This window comes from Oncorhynchus nerka, linkage group LG27 (genome assembly GCF_034236695.1).
Source record: "Oncorhynchus nerka isolate Pitt River linkage group LG27, Oner_Uvic_2.0, whole genome shotgun sequence".
NCBI classification, from domain to species: domain Eukaryota; kingdom Metazoa; phylum Chordata; class Actinopteri; order Salmoniformes; family Salmonidae; genus Oncorhynchus; species Oncorhynchus nerka.
The window spans coordinates 15534409-15548192 of NC_088422.1; the positions used below are offsets into that span (position 1 = coordinate 15534409).

The window sequence follows — 13784 nt, forward strand, 5'->3', positions numbered from 1 at the left end:
TACAATTTATAATTTCCATTTATGTTAATTGAGTAACTGTGGAGTAGGTCATATGCCTGCAAAACTAACAGCAAACGAATATTGATCTAATAATGATGATTGGAAGGCTAACATGAAACGGACCTGAAAATGTCTGACATAAACAAACTGTGAACAAAGAATGTGATAGGTAACAAGAGTCTGCCCTCCTGGCCTGTAGAACAATAGAATAGAAACAATGCAATATCACACAAACCTTAAATAAATAAATGAAATAATGGTAGGCCTATGCCTCCTGTGATATATTTAATTAGTTAAACAACAATGGCAGTAGTAGTGCAATACTGTATTATATCTCAGTGAATACATAATTTGTACATAATATGTGTTAGCAAGGTGTCCTGGTACATGGGCTTAGATCACAACAATACTGAGTAATTAATGAGGCATACATTTTGCATGGCCAAATTAAGGGCACTGTGGTGGTAATCTGGAGGCGAAAGAAACGCACACCTGTTTAGGCGAGGTGTTGGCTAGCGGAGAACACCTGAAAAAGAAAAGGAGTGCTGCACTCTAGGAGCTCAGATGCAATAATTTAATAACCAACGTTGTCAAGGTCTCCCCCCCCCAATAAATTGTCAAGTTCACCCCATCTCATAGGGAGGGTGACGTGTTCAATGCCAATATAGAGAAGGGACGAAATAGAGTGGTTCGCATTTGGAAGCGAACCAGTCTATTTCGTCACTTCCCTATATCTCTAGGAGAGTGAGTGACCTTGACAATTTATTGTTAAAACGAGAGGCTGCTTGGATTTCTTATTTAAAAACCCTTGCTCCCTTCGGTCTCAAAGTAGACTTTGATCTGAAGCCATTCTTGTGATTATTGAGATTTTGCGTTTCATTGTAAATGTTTGTAGGCCTATGTAGCCACATTGTATCTACGATCGTATGGTATCCATTCATGCTTTTTATATGTTCTATTTAGATCTGTAAATCAACCAATGACATCAAAAGCCACACCAGGCCATAATTACACACACCCGTGTGTCATTATACCCTGATGAAGACAGCTTGTCTGTCGAAACATTGGTTATAAAATGATTGCACTTGAGCACCTAGAGTGTGCTGCTCTCCTTTTCTTTTTTTTTGCTGTGGTGGCAAACCTGCAGTCAAAAAATAATAATTCATAAAGGCAGTCAAGAAGGCACCATATGAGTGATCTGAGCATTACATTACATAGTTTTTAAAATGTTGTATCAGACACAAATCCTGGAAGACAGAACTCAAAAGCAGGTGTAGATTACAGTAAAAAACTGAGTACTCGCTCTGAGACCTGAAGGAGTTGTACCCCTTGCTCTGCAAGGGCCCGGCTTTTGTGGCGCGATGGGTAACGATGCTTCGTGGGTGTCAGGTGAGGGACGGAAGCTAAACTGTTACATGTGCAAACATGACACTGGGAGTGAATCAGCTTTGAAACTTCTGTCAAAGATGAGTGTTTATGGTGTATCAGGGTGATGTTTCAGATGGAGGAAAGAGGGAACAATACGATGGGGGTTGGTCTATCTCTTGAGGAGAGGGGTGTGAAAGCATCATCGGGGCAGTCGGTGGTGTATGAAATGGTGGAGCAGTTGGAGGTAGATGCATCATCAAGTGAGTTGGATATGGGTATGTTGGCTGTGGGTCAGGGGGATAACTTCCTCCCACGGCTGCAGGTTCAGGGTACACTGGCAGGACAGGCGGATATAGGCCTCCCCCTGGACCCGAGACAGGAGGATATGGTCCAAAGGCTGTATCACAAGGGAAGTCACTGTTGCTTGGACCACCTTTCCCGAATTCTTCAAACCTGACACGTCTGTCTGGTGATAGGCCAGACCGAAAGCAGGAAGGGATAATAGCCAATGGAAACTTGACTTCAGGGTCTGTGGCAAGAGGAACATCCAAGTATACCTTTAAAACAAAGAGCATGTTATGGAGGAGTATTGGGAATGAATCTAAATCTCTTTAGCCAAATCGTAACTCGAGATGCACATGTCTGACCTGCCTTTTTGCACTGACGTCAATGGGAGATATGTGTGTGTGTGACTGCGAAAGTTAATATGCATCACTTGAGCATAAAGCTTATAGTTAAAGTGTTACTTTTCTGTTTAATTCTCGGAATATGAAGTGATTGTCCAGACACTTGGATGTACCTTTAGTATGTACTCTACTGTTATGATGTTACAGTTCAGGATGGACAAGTCCTGGTCAGCAGGTATCTTCAATGACCCAGCAACACTTTGTTGGGTGTTGGACGGGATAGGTTCTCTGACTACTTTGCAGACTGTCTGCTCTGCTATCTTTGTGCTGCCAGAAGCAAAGAAAGCCATTTTCTGCTTCAGACTGAATTTGGGCTTAAGGTCACGGGAGGAGTTGTTCTTGATGTTTGCACAGATATTCACAGTCTCACCTGGAGTGGAAAAAGCCACCACAAAATTAAAGTCAGTCTAAGATTTCAAATAACCAACACAACAGTGCATTGGCACAGGTCCTGTACAGCTATGTTGAAGGCATTACAAATATTGACTAAGCCTTGCATGTGAAAGTTAATTGTGTGATCAGGACACTTATGAGAGACACTTTCATAGTCATTTTCATGTTGCTACATTACAGTACCTGGGATATACATTACCTGGCATATAACCCATCCTTTCAACGTGGACATCCATGGTGACATGCCCTGAGGTGAATATACCAACTGACTTGTTCTTCACACCATGCTGAGGAGACTGGAACGCAGGATGAGGAAATTACATTATGTTCTATACTAGTATGACACAAGGAAACCAAACCGGGATCTGTACATCCAACCATCCACTTTCACACATATGTGATGAATAACACCATCCATCCATCCATCCATCCTTTAATCAAATGGACTAGATTACCATAAAACTTCAATTAAACGCTGAGTCTCAAATATCCACCTGTCCCTTTTAATGGACGGCATCGACACACATTTCAGCAAATAAACGCCTGTTTCAAATAAACACAGGTTCTAAATGAATTGTTTATGAATGAACTTCAGTGAGTACCGTAAATATTACCCAAAATAAGATAAAGGAGAGCAACATCATTGCCATGGATGAGACAGCAGTGTCATTTGATATGGTCGGCTCAACTACCGGAGATACAAGGCACAACAAGTGAGATAATGGTGCTGAAGCCCAAAATCGGGGCTGTATGATAGGCAGCCTAGTCTTAGCAAGTCTGATCTGCGATGGAATTGTTATTATAATCTTTATACTGGCCACAAACAGAGTGGCTGTCTTCAACATTTTATTGAGCAAAATCTGTCTTCATTAAGGAAATAGATATCTGGCTCAAATAAAAGCCTGTCTCTAATAAGCACCAGTTGTGTTCAGTGATCGAAGCAAATAAACACATGGGCTATTAATTGAAGTTTTATGGTAGCACAGATTACACACCATTAGTAGGATATGGTTCAAGTCAGCCTTGGAGACAAAGGTGATTTCCTTCACCAAGTCGCGTGTCTTTAGCCAACCCCTAACCAGTTTGGCTTCCAGTTTGTACACTATCTTGCCATGTGGACCCTTGAAGGATGATGGCATGCTTCTGTAATATAAAACAGTGTTACATACCACGTAAAACAATAGGTCCAATCTGTAGCTATGACTATGAATTTGGCTTGAATTTCCACTTACCCCTCAGGAATTTTGAAATCAAATGGATATCTATGGATCCCAGGGGGGAGTATATTGTCTGTAACAGAAACCCAATTAGTAATTTCAGTGTTGGGGAATGTCACGCCCTGACCTTAGTTATCTTTGTTTGCTTTATTTTTTTTGGTTAGGTCAGGGTGTGACGAGGGTGGTATGTGTGTTTTTGTCATGTCTAGGGTTTTTTGTAATTCTATGGGGTTTTGGTATGTCTAGGTATATGTAGGTCTATGGTGGCCTGAAATGGTTCCCAATCAGAGACAGCTGTTTATCGTTGTCTCTGATTGGGGATCCTATTTAGGTTGCCATTTTCCATTTTGGTTTTGTGGGTTATTGTCTATGTGTAGTTGCCTGTCAGCAGTTGTGGCCGATAGCGTCACGGTTGTTTTGTATACTTTGTTCAGTGTTTCGCTTTCATTAAAGAAGAATGTATTCTTATCACGCTGCGCCTTGGTCTCCTGTTTATGACGACCGTGACAGAATAACCCACCAAACCAGGACCAAGCAACGTGAGAAGGAGGAACAGCTCTTAATGGGGAAATGGACCTGGGAGGAGATATTAGATGGAGCAGGACCCTGGACACAGCTGGGGGAGTATCGCCGTCCTAAGGAGGAGTTGGAGGCAGCGAGAGTGGAACTGAGATACTACGAGGATAAATACCAGAGAATAGAGGAACAGCGACGATATGAAGGTGCACGGAAGCCCGAGGCAGCCCCAATAATTTTTTATGGGGGGGCACATGAGAAGATTGCATGAGTCAGGTAGGAGACCTGAGCCAACTCCTCGTGCTTACCGTGGGGAGCGTGTAACTGGTCAGGCACCGTGTTATGCAGAGATGCACACGGTGTCTCCAGTACGCTATTCTAGCCTGGTGTGCTCTATTCCAGCTCCTCGCATTTGCCGGGCTAGAATGGGCATCCAGCCAGGACGGATTGAGCCAGCTCTATGTTCTGGATCTCCAATGCGTCTCCACGGTCCAGTTATCCTGTGCTTCCTCCCCGCACTCACCCTGAGGTGCGTGTCACCAGCCCAGTACCACCAGTGCCGGCACCACACACCAGGCCTCCAGTGCGCCTCCAGTGTCCAAGACGCCCTGTCCCTGCTCCTCACACTCGCCCTGAGGTGCGTGTCCCGAGCCCAGGACCACCAGTGCCGGCACCACGCACAAGGCCTACAGTGCGCCTCGGCAGTCCAGAGCGCCCGGCGACAGTTCACAGTCCAGAGCGCCCGGCGACAGTTCACAGTCCAGAGCGCCCGGCGAGTTCACAGTCCAGAGCGCCAGCCCAGAGCATCAGGCGACAGTACCCAGCCCAGAGCGTCAGGCGACAGTACCCAGCCCAGAGCGACAGTTCACAGTCCAGAGCGTCCGGCGACAGTTCACAGTCCAGAGCGCCCGGCGACCGTACCCAGCCCAGAGCATCAGGCGACAGTACCCAGCCCAGAGCGTCAGGCGACAGTACCCAGCCCAGAGCGACAGTTCACAGTCCAGAGCGTCCGGCAACAGTCTCAAGCGACGGTCCCCAGTCCAGAACATCCGGCGATGATCCACGCAGCGACGGTCCCCAGCCCGGGGCCTACGGTGAGGATCGGCAGTCCAGAGCCTCTGACGATGATCCACTGGTCAGTGCTACAAGAGCAGACTCAGGGTAAAGAAGGGGGGTGGCGTCCAGAACCAGAGCTGCCGCCGAGGTTAGAAGCCCACCCAGACACTCCCGTTTAGGTTTGCGGCCGGGAATCCGCACCTTTGGGGGGGTACTGTCACACCCTGACCTTGGTTATCTTTGTCCTTTATTATTTTGGTTAGGTCAGGGTGTGACGAGGGTGGTATGTGTGTTTTTGTCTTGTCTAGGTTTTTTTGTAATTCTATGGGGTTTGTGGTGGCCTGAATTGGTTCCCAATCAGAGACAGCTGTTTATCGTTGTCTCTGATTGGGGATCCTATTTAGGTTGCCATTTGTCTGTGTAGTTGCCTGTCAGCACTCGTGTCTTATAGCTACACGTTTTTTGTTTTGTATACTTTGTTCAGTGTTTCTCTTTCATTAAAGAAGAATGTATTCTTATCACGCTGCATCTTGGTCTCCTCGTTATGACGAACGTGACAGGGAAGCTACTTTGAAAATAGAGTTTACCAATTACTTCACACTTGAAGAAGTTAAGCTACACTAGAACTACCCATTTTCCTGTGTTTTATATCATATTATACAACAGCTGATGAAATTGTGTACTAGTTCCAGTAGTTAGCTACACCACTACATGTCAAAAAAGTAGTCTAATTAACTACTGAAACCACAAACAAGATTTTAATTTAGTTTATCTACCAAGCTACTACCAAATTTAATTAAACAAAAAAATGCCATTTACTGAGGAAAATATGGTGTGCTTGCTTGGTTGTGAAATAGTAGTGGTAGTAATGTTAGTAGTAGCAATGCTAATAATAGGGTTTTCATAGGTTACAGCAGAGACATTCTAACCAGAGTTTCAGTCTCTTTAGTTTACATTCCACTCCACGCCTTGTCATTTCCTTTCTGCTGTCTCTTTGGTAATCTTCAAATATGAAAATTCTATAATTAATGAGCTCAAGGAGAACAGAAGAGTAAATCCCGATTCGATCACCCTCACAGCTATCCTCCAATCACAACGATTATCCAAATATTGGAACTCTAACTTTTTAACTCTCCACAGAACACCTTGGTATACGGTTGCCATTTTTTGTTTGTCCAAACGAAACCAGTCGGTCAAAAGTTACTAGCTTAGGTTTAAATCTCAAACTAAATACAGTTGAAGTCGGAAGTTTACATGCACCTTAGCCAAAATATTTAAACTCAGTTTTTCACAATTCCTGACATTTAATCCTAGTAAAAATGTTCTATATTAGGTCAAATAGGATCACTTTATTTTAAGAATGTGAAATGTCATAATAGGAGAGAATTATTTCAGCTTTTATTTCTTTTATCACATTCCCAGTGGGTGAGAAGTTTACATACACTCAATTAGTATTTGGTAGGATTGCCGTATTTTTTTAATTTATTGGGTCAAGTAGGGTGCATTTTGGCCCATTTCTCCTGACAGAGCTGGTGTAACTGAGTCAGGTTTGTAGGCCTCCTTGCTCACACACACTTTTTCAGTTCTGCCCACAAATGTTATATAGGATTGAGGTCAGGCCTTTTGATGGCCACTCCAATACTTTGAATTTGTTGTCCTTAAGCCATTTTGCCACAACTTTAGAAATATGCTTGGGGTCATTGTCCATTTGGAAGACCCATTTGCGACCAAGCTGTCACTTCCTGACTGTCTTGAGATGTTGCTTCAATATATACACATAATTTTCCTTGTTCATGATGCCATCTATTTTGTGAAGTGCACCAGTCCCTCCTGCAGCAAAGCACCCCCACAACATGATGCTGCCACCCCCGTGCTTCACGGTTGGGATGGTGTTCTTTGGCTTGCAAGCCTCCCTTTTTCCTCCAAACATAACGATGGTCATTATGGCCAAACTGTTCTATTTTGTTTCATCAGACCAGAGGACATTTCTCCAAAAAGTATGATCTTTGTTGCAAACTGTAGTCTGGCTTTTTTATGGCAGTTTTGGAGCAGTGGCTTCCTCCTTGCTGAACGGCCTTTCAGGTTATGTCAATATAGGACTCGTTTTACTGTGGATATAGATACTTTTGTACTCGTTTCCTCCAGCATCTTCACAAGATCCTTTGCTTTTGTTTCTGGGATTGAGTTGCACTTTTCGCACCAAAGTACGTCCATCTCTAGGAGACAGAATGCATCTCCTTCCTAAGTGGTATGACGGCTGCGTGGTCCCGTGGTGTTTATCCTTGCATACTATTGTTTGTACAGATGAATGTGGTACTTTCAGGCGTTTGGAATCTGCTCCCAAGGATGAACATGACTTGTGGAGGTCTACAATTCTTTTTCTGAGGTCTTGGCTGATTTCTATTGATTTTCCCATGATGTCAAGCAGAGGCACTGAATTTGAAGGTAGGCCTTCAAATACATCCACAGGTACACCTCCAATTGACTCAATTATGTCAATTAGCCTATCAGAAGCTTCTAAAGCCATGACATCCTTTTCTGGAATTTTCCAAGCTGTTTAAAGGCAGTCAAGATAGTGTATGTACATTTCTGACCCACTGGAATTGTGATACTTATAAGTGAAATAATCTTTCTGTAAACAATTGTTGGAAAAATGACTTGTGTCATGCACAAAGTAGATGTCCTAACCAACTTGCCAAAACTATAGTTTGTTAACAAGAAATTTGTGGAGTGGTTTAAAAACTATCTTTAATGACTCCAACCTAAGTGTATGTAAACTTCCTACTTCAACTGTATATACAAAAGTATGTGGACATCTCCCTGGTGTAAAGCTCGCCACCATTGAATTCTGTAGCAGTGGAAACACGTTCTCTGGAGTGATGAATCACACTTCACTACCTGGCTGTCCAATGGACTAATCTGGTTTTGGCGGATGCCAGGAGAATGCTACCTGCCCGAATACAAAGTGCCAACTGTAAAGTTTGGTGGAGGATAAATAATGGTCTGGGGATGTTTTTCTGGGTCGGGCTAGGCCCCTTAGTTCCAGCGAAGGGATATCTTAATGCTACAACATACAATGACATTCTAGACAATCAGCTGTCCATCCTGTCTCCCTGTAGCGCTGTCTAAGGTGTCTCACAGTATGGACATTGCAATGTATTGCTCTGGCCACATCTGCAGTCCTCATGCCTCCTTGCAGCATGCCTAAGGCACATTCACGCAGATAAGCAGGGACCCTGGGCATCTTACTTTTGGTGTTTTTCAGAGTCAGTAGAAAGGCCTCTTTAGTTTCCTAAGTTTTCATAACTGTGACCTTAATTGCCTATAGTCTGTAAGCTGTTAGTGTCTTAACGACCATTCCACAGGTGCATGTTCAATAAATGTTTATTGATCATTGAACAAGCATGGGAAACAGTATTTAAACCCTTTACAATGAAGATCTGTGAAGTTATTTGGATGTTTACAAATTATCTTTGAAAGACAGGGTCCTGAAAAAGGGATGTTTCTTTTTTGCTGAGTTTATAGAACCACATAGATTAGGTATATGTCTGCTAATGCGTGGTGGTAAACTAGAAAACAAAACTCATCTGCCTGGTTCTTGCTGGACCGCCTGTAGTGGGGTCAGACAAAAGTAGAGTCAGCATTGTCACTAGCAGGTGAGGGCATCTACAGCCAACCGCTCAGATGGCTCCAGCTAGCCGTTTTTACACAACCTATTCCAGACCGGTCTGCACGTTTTAAAGTTTGAATGGCGTTTCTAGCTTCAACAGTGGAAGACTAGTTGAATTGTATGACCATTATAATACACTGGGATTGATGCAAATATGGTTGTAGTGTAACCAGTATTAGTAGTACCTCCGTTTTTTTTCAAGCAACCTGACCAGGACGTTTTTATGTTGTTGATAGCTTTTACGCACGCTACATACAGGTGGCAACGGAACAATAATACAAAGTATAAACAGTTGTGTTTTGCATTCAGCAAGCACACTTAATTACTAGTTAATTGAAGTACATGTAGTTCACTCCTCCACCAACATAAGCTATAAAAATAAAGAGAGTCGCACACTCAATATATAAACTCCAAGTAATTGATTGGGTATTAAAGAAGGCACAGTGGTGCAGAAACGTTAGTGATTTACCCAATATATTACTGGGAGTTTATATATAGAGTGTACGACTCCCTTTATTTACATTTATTTTATAGCTTAGTTTATTCGCCGTTAGTCAGCACCTCTACATATAAATACTTGTATATGGTTGTGTGCCAGTTTGTTTTTTATTCAAAAAATTGATAACTGACATCGCGCCTGTGCGCCGGCAGGATACACGGGGTGGGGTCATATTGGGATGGGTATGGTAGGTTATAGTAAACGATTAAAAACACAATCTCCCCTAGACTTACCTTTAGGAGATTCATTAATCATAAACGTCTTAAGTTTGAAATATCGATTGTGAGCAGAGTAAGTCCTAGTGTGGTCTTTCGTACGTGTCGTCCAATGGACATTTGCGTCCCCTTTGGCTTTGATGAAAAGGCTTTCCACTTTGGTTTCCTTTATTAACTCCAAAGTGATTATTCCAGATATACAGTCGCCTTCGGAAAATGTATCATATTCATTAATAACATCGTAAATCAAGTCAAAAGTTTTTACTGAAGGCATTTTCGACTGTTTCACATGAACTTCTCTGAAGCCAAATCCGCTAGCTTTAGCCTACTCATAAATAGTGATGTCATTGCGGTGGGACTGTACAGTCATACCGCAGACTAAAAAAATACAAATAAATAAATATACCGCAGACTACACTCTACTGCCCCTCAGTGGCAGTAAAAACAAAGGGTTTTGTCTAGAAGGGATAGGCTACAGTTTAGGTCAAAAGCGACTTTTCGTAGCAGGTTAGGATAATTAGTTGAAGGTTAGCGAAAATGCTAAATGCAACTTTTGAGAAAAGCTGTATCCCATGTAGACATGGCCAGTGTAAAACGACTGTACTGTTACTTTGTATAGCCTAATGTGTGAATCTGAGATTATTTGAGATTTGGCTACAGTATGTGGAAAGCACTGTCCTAGGTTAGGTGTGGAGCTAACCCAACTAAAATCTCAAATTGCCCCCTTGGCACAAACTGCCATGAGGGTCATAAGAGTGAGGCAGCATCCCTCCCTGCAAACCATTTTGATACTGTTCTACTGCACTCCTTCATAATACCTAAACAGCAGAAGTACACACTGAGCTCACTGAGCTGTAGAACACCAGTAACAGAAAGTGTAAGGACCGTGTGCAATTATACGTAGGTTTACAAGTTAGTTGGGCTTTGATCAGCAACAGTTGAGACGGAGTCAGAAGATCAGGTGTGTGGTATTTATTGAACAGTGCAGGTAATGAAAACTAGATCTGAACAATCACCTTACTCGAATAACAATAACAATGACATTAAAGTCATACAGATGTTATATGTCTGTAGTCATCTTTTTTGCATAGCTTCTTAGATGTAGCTTTACTGATTATTGTTCTCATTTGCTGCAGACACATAATGGCTGATCTGGATTGACACATTATTATTTAAAGTCTTTGAGACAGTATAGCAATTCGGTTAAGGCTGTGGGTTACATAACAATGGCATTATAAACCTACTTCAATATTGATTATTGTAACAGGTAGGTAGTTATATAGCAGCACTAATCAAAAGGCCTCTGTCAAATATGAGTGTTTATAGGGTATTAGGGTGAGATGTTTCAGGTGCACATGGAGGGAAGAGGGAACCATACGATGGGGGTTGGTCTAGCTCTTGAGAAGAGAGGGGCGGGTGCATTGTTGGGGTGGATATTAATGTATTAAATGTAGGTGGAGGAAAAACTGGGCCAGTTGGGTATGGGTATGTTGGCTGTGGGTCAGGGGGATAACTTCCTCCCACGGCTGCAGGTTCAGGGTACACTGGCAGGGCAGGCGGATATAGGCCTCCCCCTGGACCCGAGACAGGAGGATATGGTCCAAAGGCTGTATCACAAGGGAAGTCACTGTTGCTTGGACCACCTTTCCCGAATTCTTCAAACCCGAGGACAGGACTGCCTGGTGATAGGTCAGACCGAAAGCTGGAAGGGATAATAACCAATGGAAACTTGACTTCAGGGTCTTTGGCAAGAGGAACGTCCATGTATACCTTTAAAACAAACAGCATGTTAGAGAGAAATATTGGGATTGTATCCCCACAATTGTTGTTGTTGTTTAATACTAGTCAGGAATATGACCCTGGATGTACCTTTAGTATGTACTCTACTGTTATGATATTACAGTTCAGGATGGACAAGTCCTGGTCAGCAGGTATCTTCAATGACCCAGCAACACTTTGTCGGGTTTTGGACGGGATAGGCCCCCTGACCACTTTGCAGACGGTTTCTTCTTCTATCTTTGTGCAGTCAGAAGCCATGAAAGTAATTTTCTGCATCAGACTGAATTTGGGCTTAAGGTCACGGGAGGAGTTGTTCTCGATGTTTGCACAGATATTCACCATCTCACCTGTCGTGGGAAAATCCACCCAGATAATTAAAAGGAAAGTTCAGGATTTTACAACTTGACTACTAGTGGTTTGTCTATGGGCCTGGAAAAACTATAATCCATGTTTCGATTTTCTCTAAACAGCCCCACTACTAACTTCAGATAACCTTAGCCTCCTCTGGCTAATTTTGTAGTGGCTGTTAAAATGAAACAAAACCATGGACTACAGTTTCTCCTGGCCCATAGACTTTCAGGGTTGGGAACCATCTTACATCAAGTTGTAAAATCCTGAACTTCCCCTTTAAAGACAATCTGAGATTCCAAATGACCAACACAATAGTGCTTCAGCACAGATGAGGTACTGAATGTTGAAGACATGAATAAATGTTGACAAAGCCTAAAGCCTTGCATGTGAAAGTTGATTGAATATTTAGGACATTTCCTGGAGGTATTGTGGACTTGCTATTCTCTTATCCAGTGAGATTGTAAACTAATCTGTTGAATTGGCATTGTTATTCAACAGAAAATATGTGCCAAAAGGCAACATGCTTTGTGTTACATAGAGGGCTCTGAAACAACAGTTGTACATTACTACCTGCCATGTAACCCATCCTTTCAACATGGACATCCATGATGACATGTCCTGAGGTAAGACAGCCCATTGACTTGTCCTTCACACCATGCTGAGGAGACTGGAACGCAGGATGAGATTACATTATGTTCTATACTAGTATGACACAAGGAAAACAAACCCGGGATCTGTACATCCAACCATCCACTTTCACACATATGTGATGAATAACACCGTCCATCCAAACATATAATACGATAAAGAACAAAAAGGACTAGATTAGTAGAGTTAACACACCATTAGTAGGACATGGTTCAAGTCAGCCTTGGAGACAAAGGTGATTTCCTTCACCAAGTCGCGTGTCTTTAGCCAACCCCTAACCAGCTTGGCTTCCAGTTTGTACACTATCTTGCCATGTGGACCCTTGAAGGATGATGGCATGCTTCTGTAATATAAAAACAGCGACACATACCTTAAGGTGCTGAATCTATGTAATCAACAGATATCATAATTTGTACATGTAGGTTGATTTAAAAGAGCATAGAATTTGACTTGCTTTCCCACTTACCCTTCAGGAATGTGGAAGCTAAATGGATAGATATGGATACCAGGGGGGAGTATGTTGCCTATAACAAAAAAATCGTCGTGGTCAACATAATATCCAATTAGTAATTTACGTTATTAATGAACCCATTACAAAAAAATATTTATCTGGCGAACCCAACCGCCGCTCGACTATAATTATTAGATTACGTAGCCTACAAATCCCGCTCACCTAACGCGACGGGCGAGCTATGCACCTGAAAGATATAAATATTGGCAGAACTATAGTTGGGGTTACGGATAGGTTAGGCCTGTAGTAAACCGAGTAAAGACTATCCCTCCTACCTTGAGGATTTTCATTAATCATTAATTTCTTCAGTTTAAAATATCTGTTGTGAGCAGAGTAAGTGTTGTCATCACTGTCAACAGTCCAATTGACATTAGCGTCCCCTTTGACTTTGATGAAAAGGCTTTCCACTTTGGTTTCCTTTATTAACTCCAACGTAATTCTTCCAGATATACAGTCGCCTTCAGAAAATGTATCATGTTCATTAATTATATCGTAACTCAAGTTAAACTCTTTTATTGAAGGCATTTTCGACTGCTTTCCTAAAGTCAATTCCGCTGAGTAGAGCTACTGTAATGACAGAAATATAAAAATTGTTCCGCTGGTTCCACGGTCTTCAGTAGCCTACGGTGTGTCAGACGGGACACACTGGGACTCTTTTAATGCAGACCATGGTACACCATTGCCTCCCAGTGTACTGGCGTCTATACTGCTACCCAGTCTGTGAATTTGAGATTATCACTATTATTAATATAGTCTGGATTCTGGAGTATCTGGGACAAACACTGGCCTAGGTAGATCGTGTTATGGGCTAACCTCTTTCCCTATCAAATCAAATGTATTTATAAAGCCATTCTTACATCAGCTGATATCTCAAA

The 13784-nt window shown here is 42.4% G+C and overlaps 2 protein-coding genes across 2 annotated transcripts; both read right to left on the bottom strand.

The window, feature by feature from the left end:
• On the bottom strand, positions 1-9950 carry LOC115111161 (arrestin domain-containing protein 3-like). The gene is made up of 6 exons (XM_065011415.1): positions 9639-9950; positions 3680-3737; positions 3443-3590; positions 2647-2743; positions 2168-2424; positions 1-1925 (listed from the first exon to the last, which is right to left on the bottom strand). Exons 1-6 carry the CDS (start codon positions 9892-9894, stop codon positions 1485-1487), a joined length of 1257 nt encoding a protein of 418 aa, XP_064867487.1. The 5' UTR covers positions 9895-9950; the 3' UTR covers positions 1-1484.
• A 627-nt stretch (positions 9951-10577) lies between these two features.
• On the bottom strand, positions 10578-13545 carry LOC115111293 (arrestin domain-containing protein 3-like). The gene is made up of 6 exons (XM_029637206.2): positions 13185-13545; positions 12865-12922; positions 12594-12741; positions 12321-12417; positions 11490-11746; positions 10578-11390 (listed from the first exon to the last, which is right to left on the bottom strand). The coding sequence occupies exons 1-6, from the start codon at positions 13432-13434 to the stop codon at positions 10941-10943; spliced, it is 1260 nt and encodes a 419-aa protein (XP_029493066.1). The 5' UTR covers positions 13435-13545; the 3' UTR covers positions 10578-10940.
• Between the last annotated feature and the right edge of the window lie 239 nt (positions 13546-13784).

Excerpts from the sequence above, each read along its gene's own strand:
- LOC115111161 (XM_065011415.1), bottom strand. The coding sequence starts at position 9,894 with ATGCCTTCAGTAAAAACTTTTGACTTGATTTACGATGTTATTAATGAA. Across the intron at positions 2,744-3,442 it reads TGAACCATATCCTACTAATG|TCTCCTCAGCATGGTGTGAA; the intron begins GTGTGTAATCTG and ends CCTGCGTTCCAG. Across the intron at positions 1,926-2,167 it reads CAGTAGAGTACATACTAAAG|GTATACTTGGATGTTCCTCT; the intron begins GTACATCCAAGT and ends TTTGTTTTAAAG.
- LOC115111293 (XM_029637206.2), bottom strand. The coding sequence starts at position 13,434 with ATGCCTTCAATAAAAGAGTTTAACTTGAGTTACGATATAATTAATGAA. Across the intron at positions 12,923-13,184 it reads GATTAATGAAAATCCTCAAG|GCAACATACTCCCCCCTGGT; the intron begins GTAGGAGGGATA and ends TTTTTGTTATAG. Across the intron at positions 11,391-11,489 it reads CAGTAGAGTACATACTAAAG|GTATACATGGACGTTCCTCT; the intron begins GTACATCCAGGG and ends TTTGTTTTAAAG.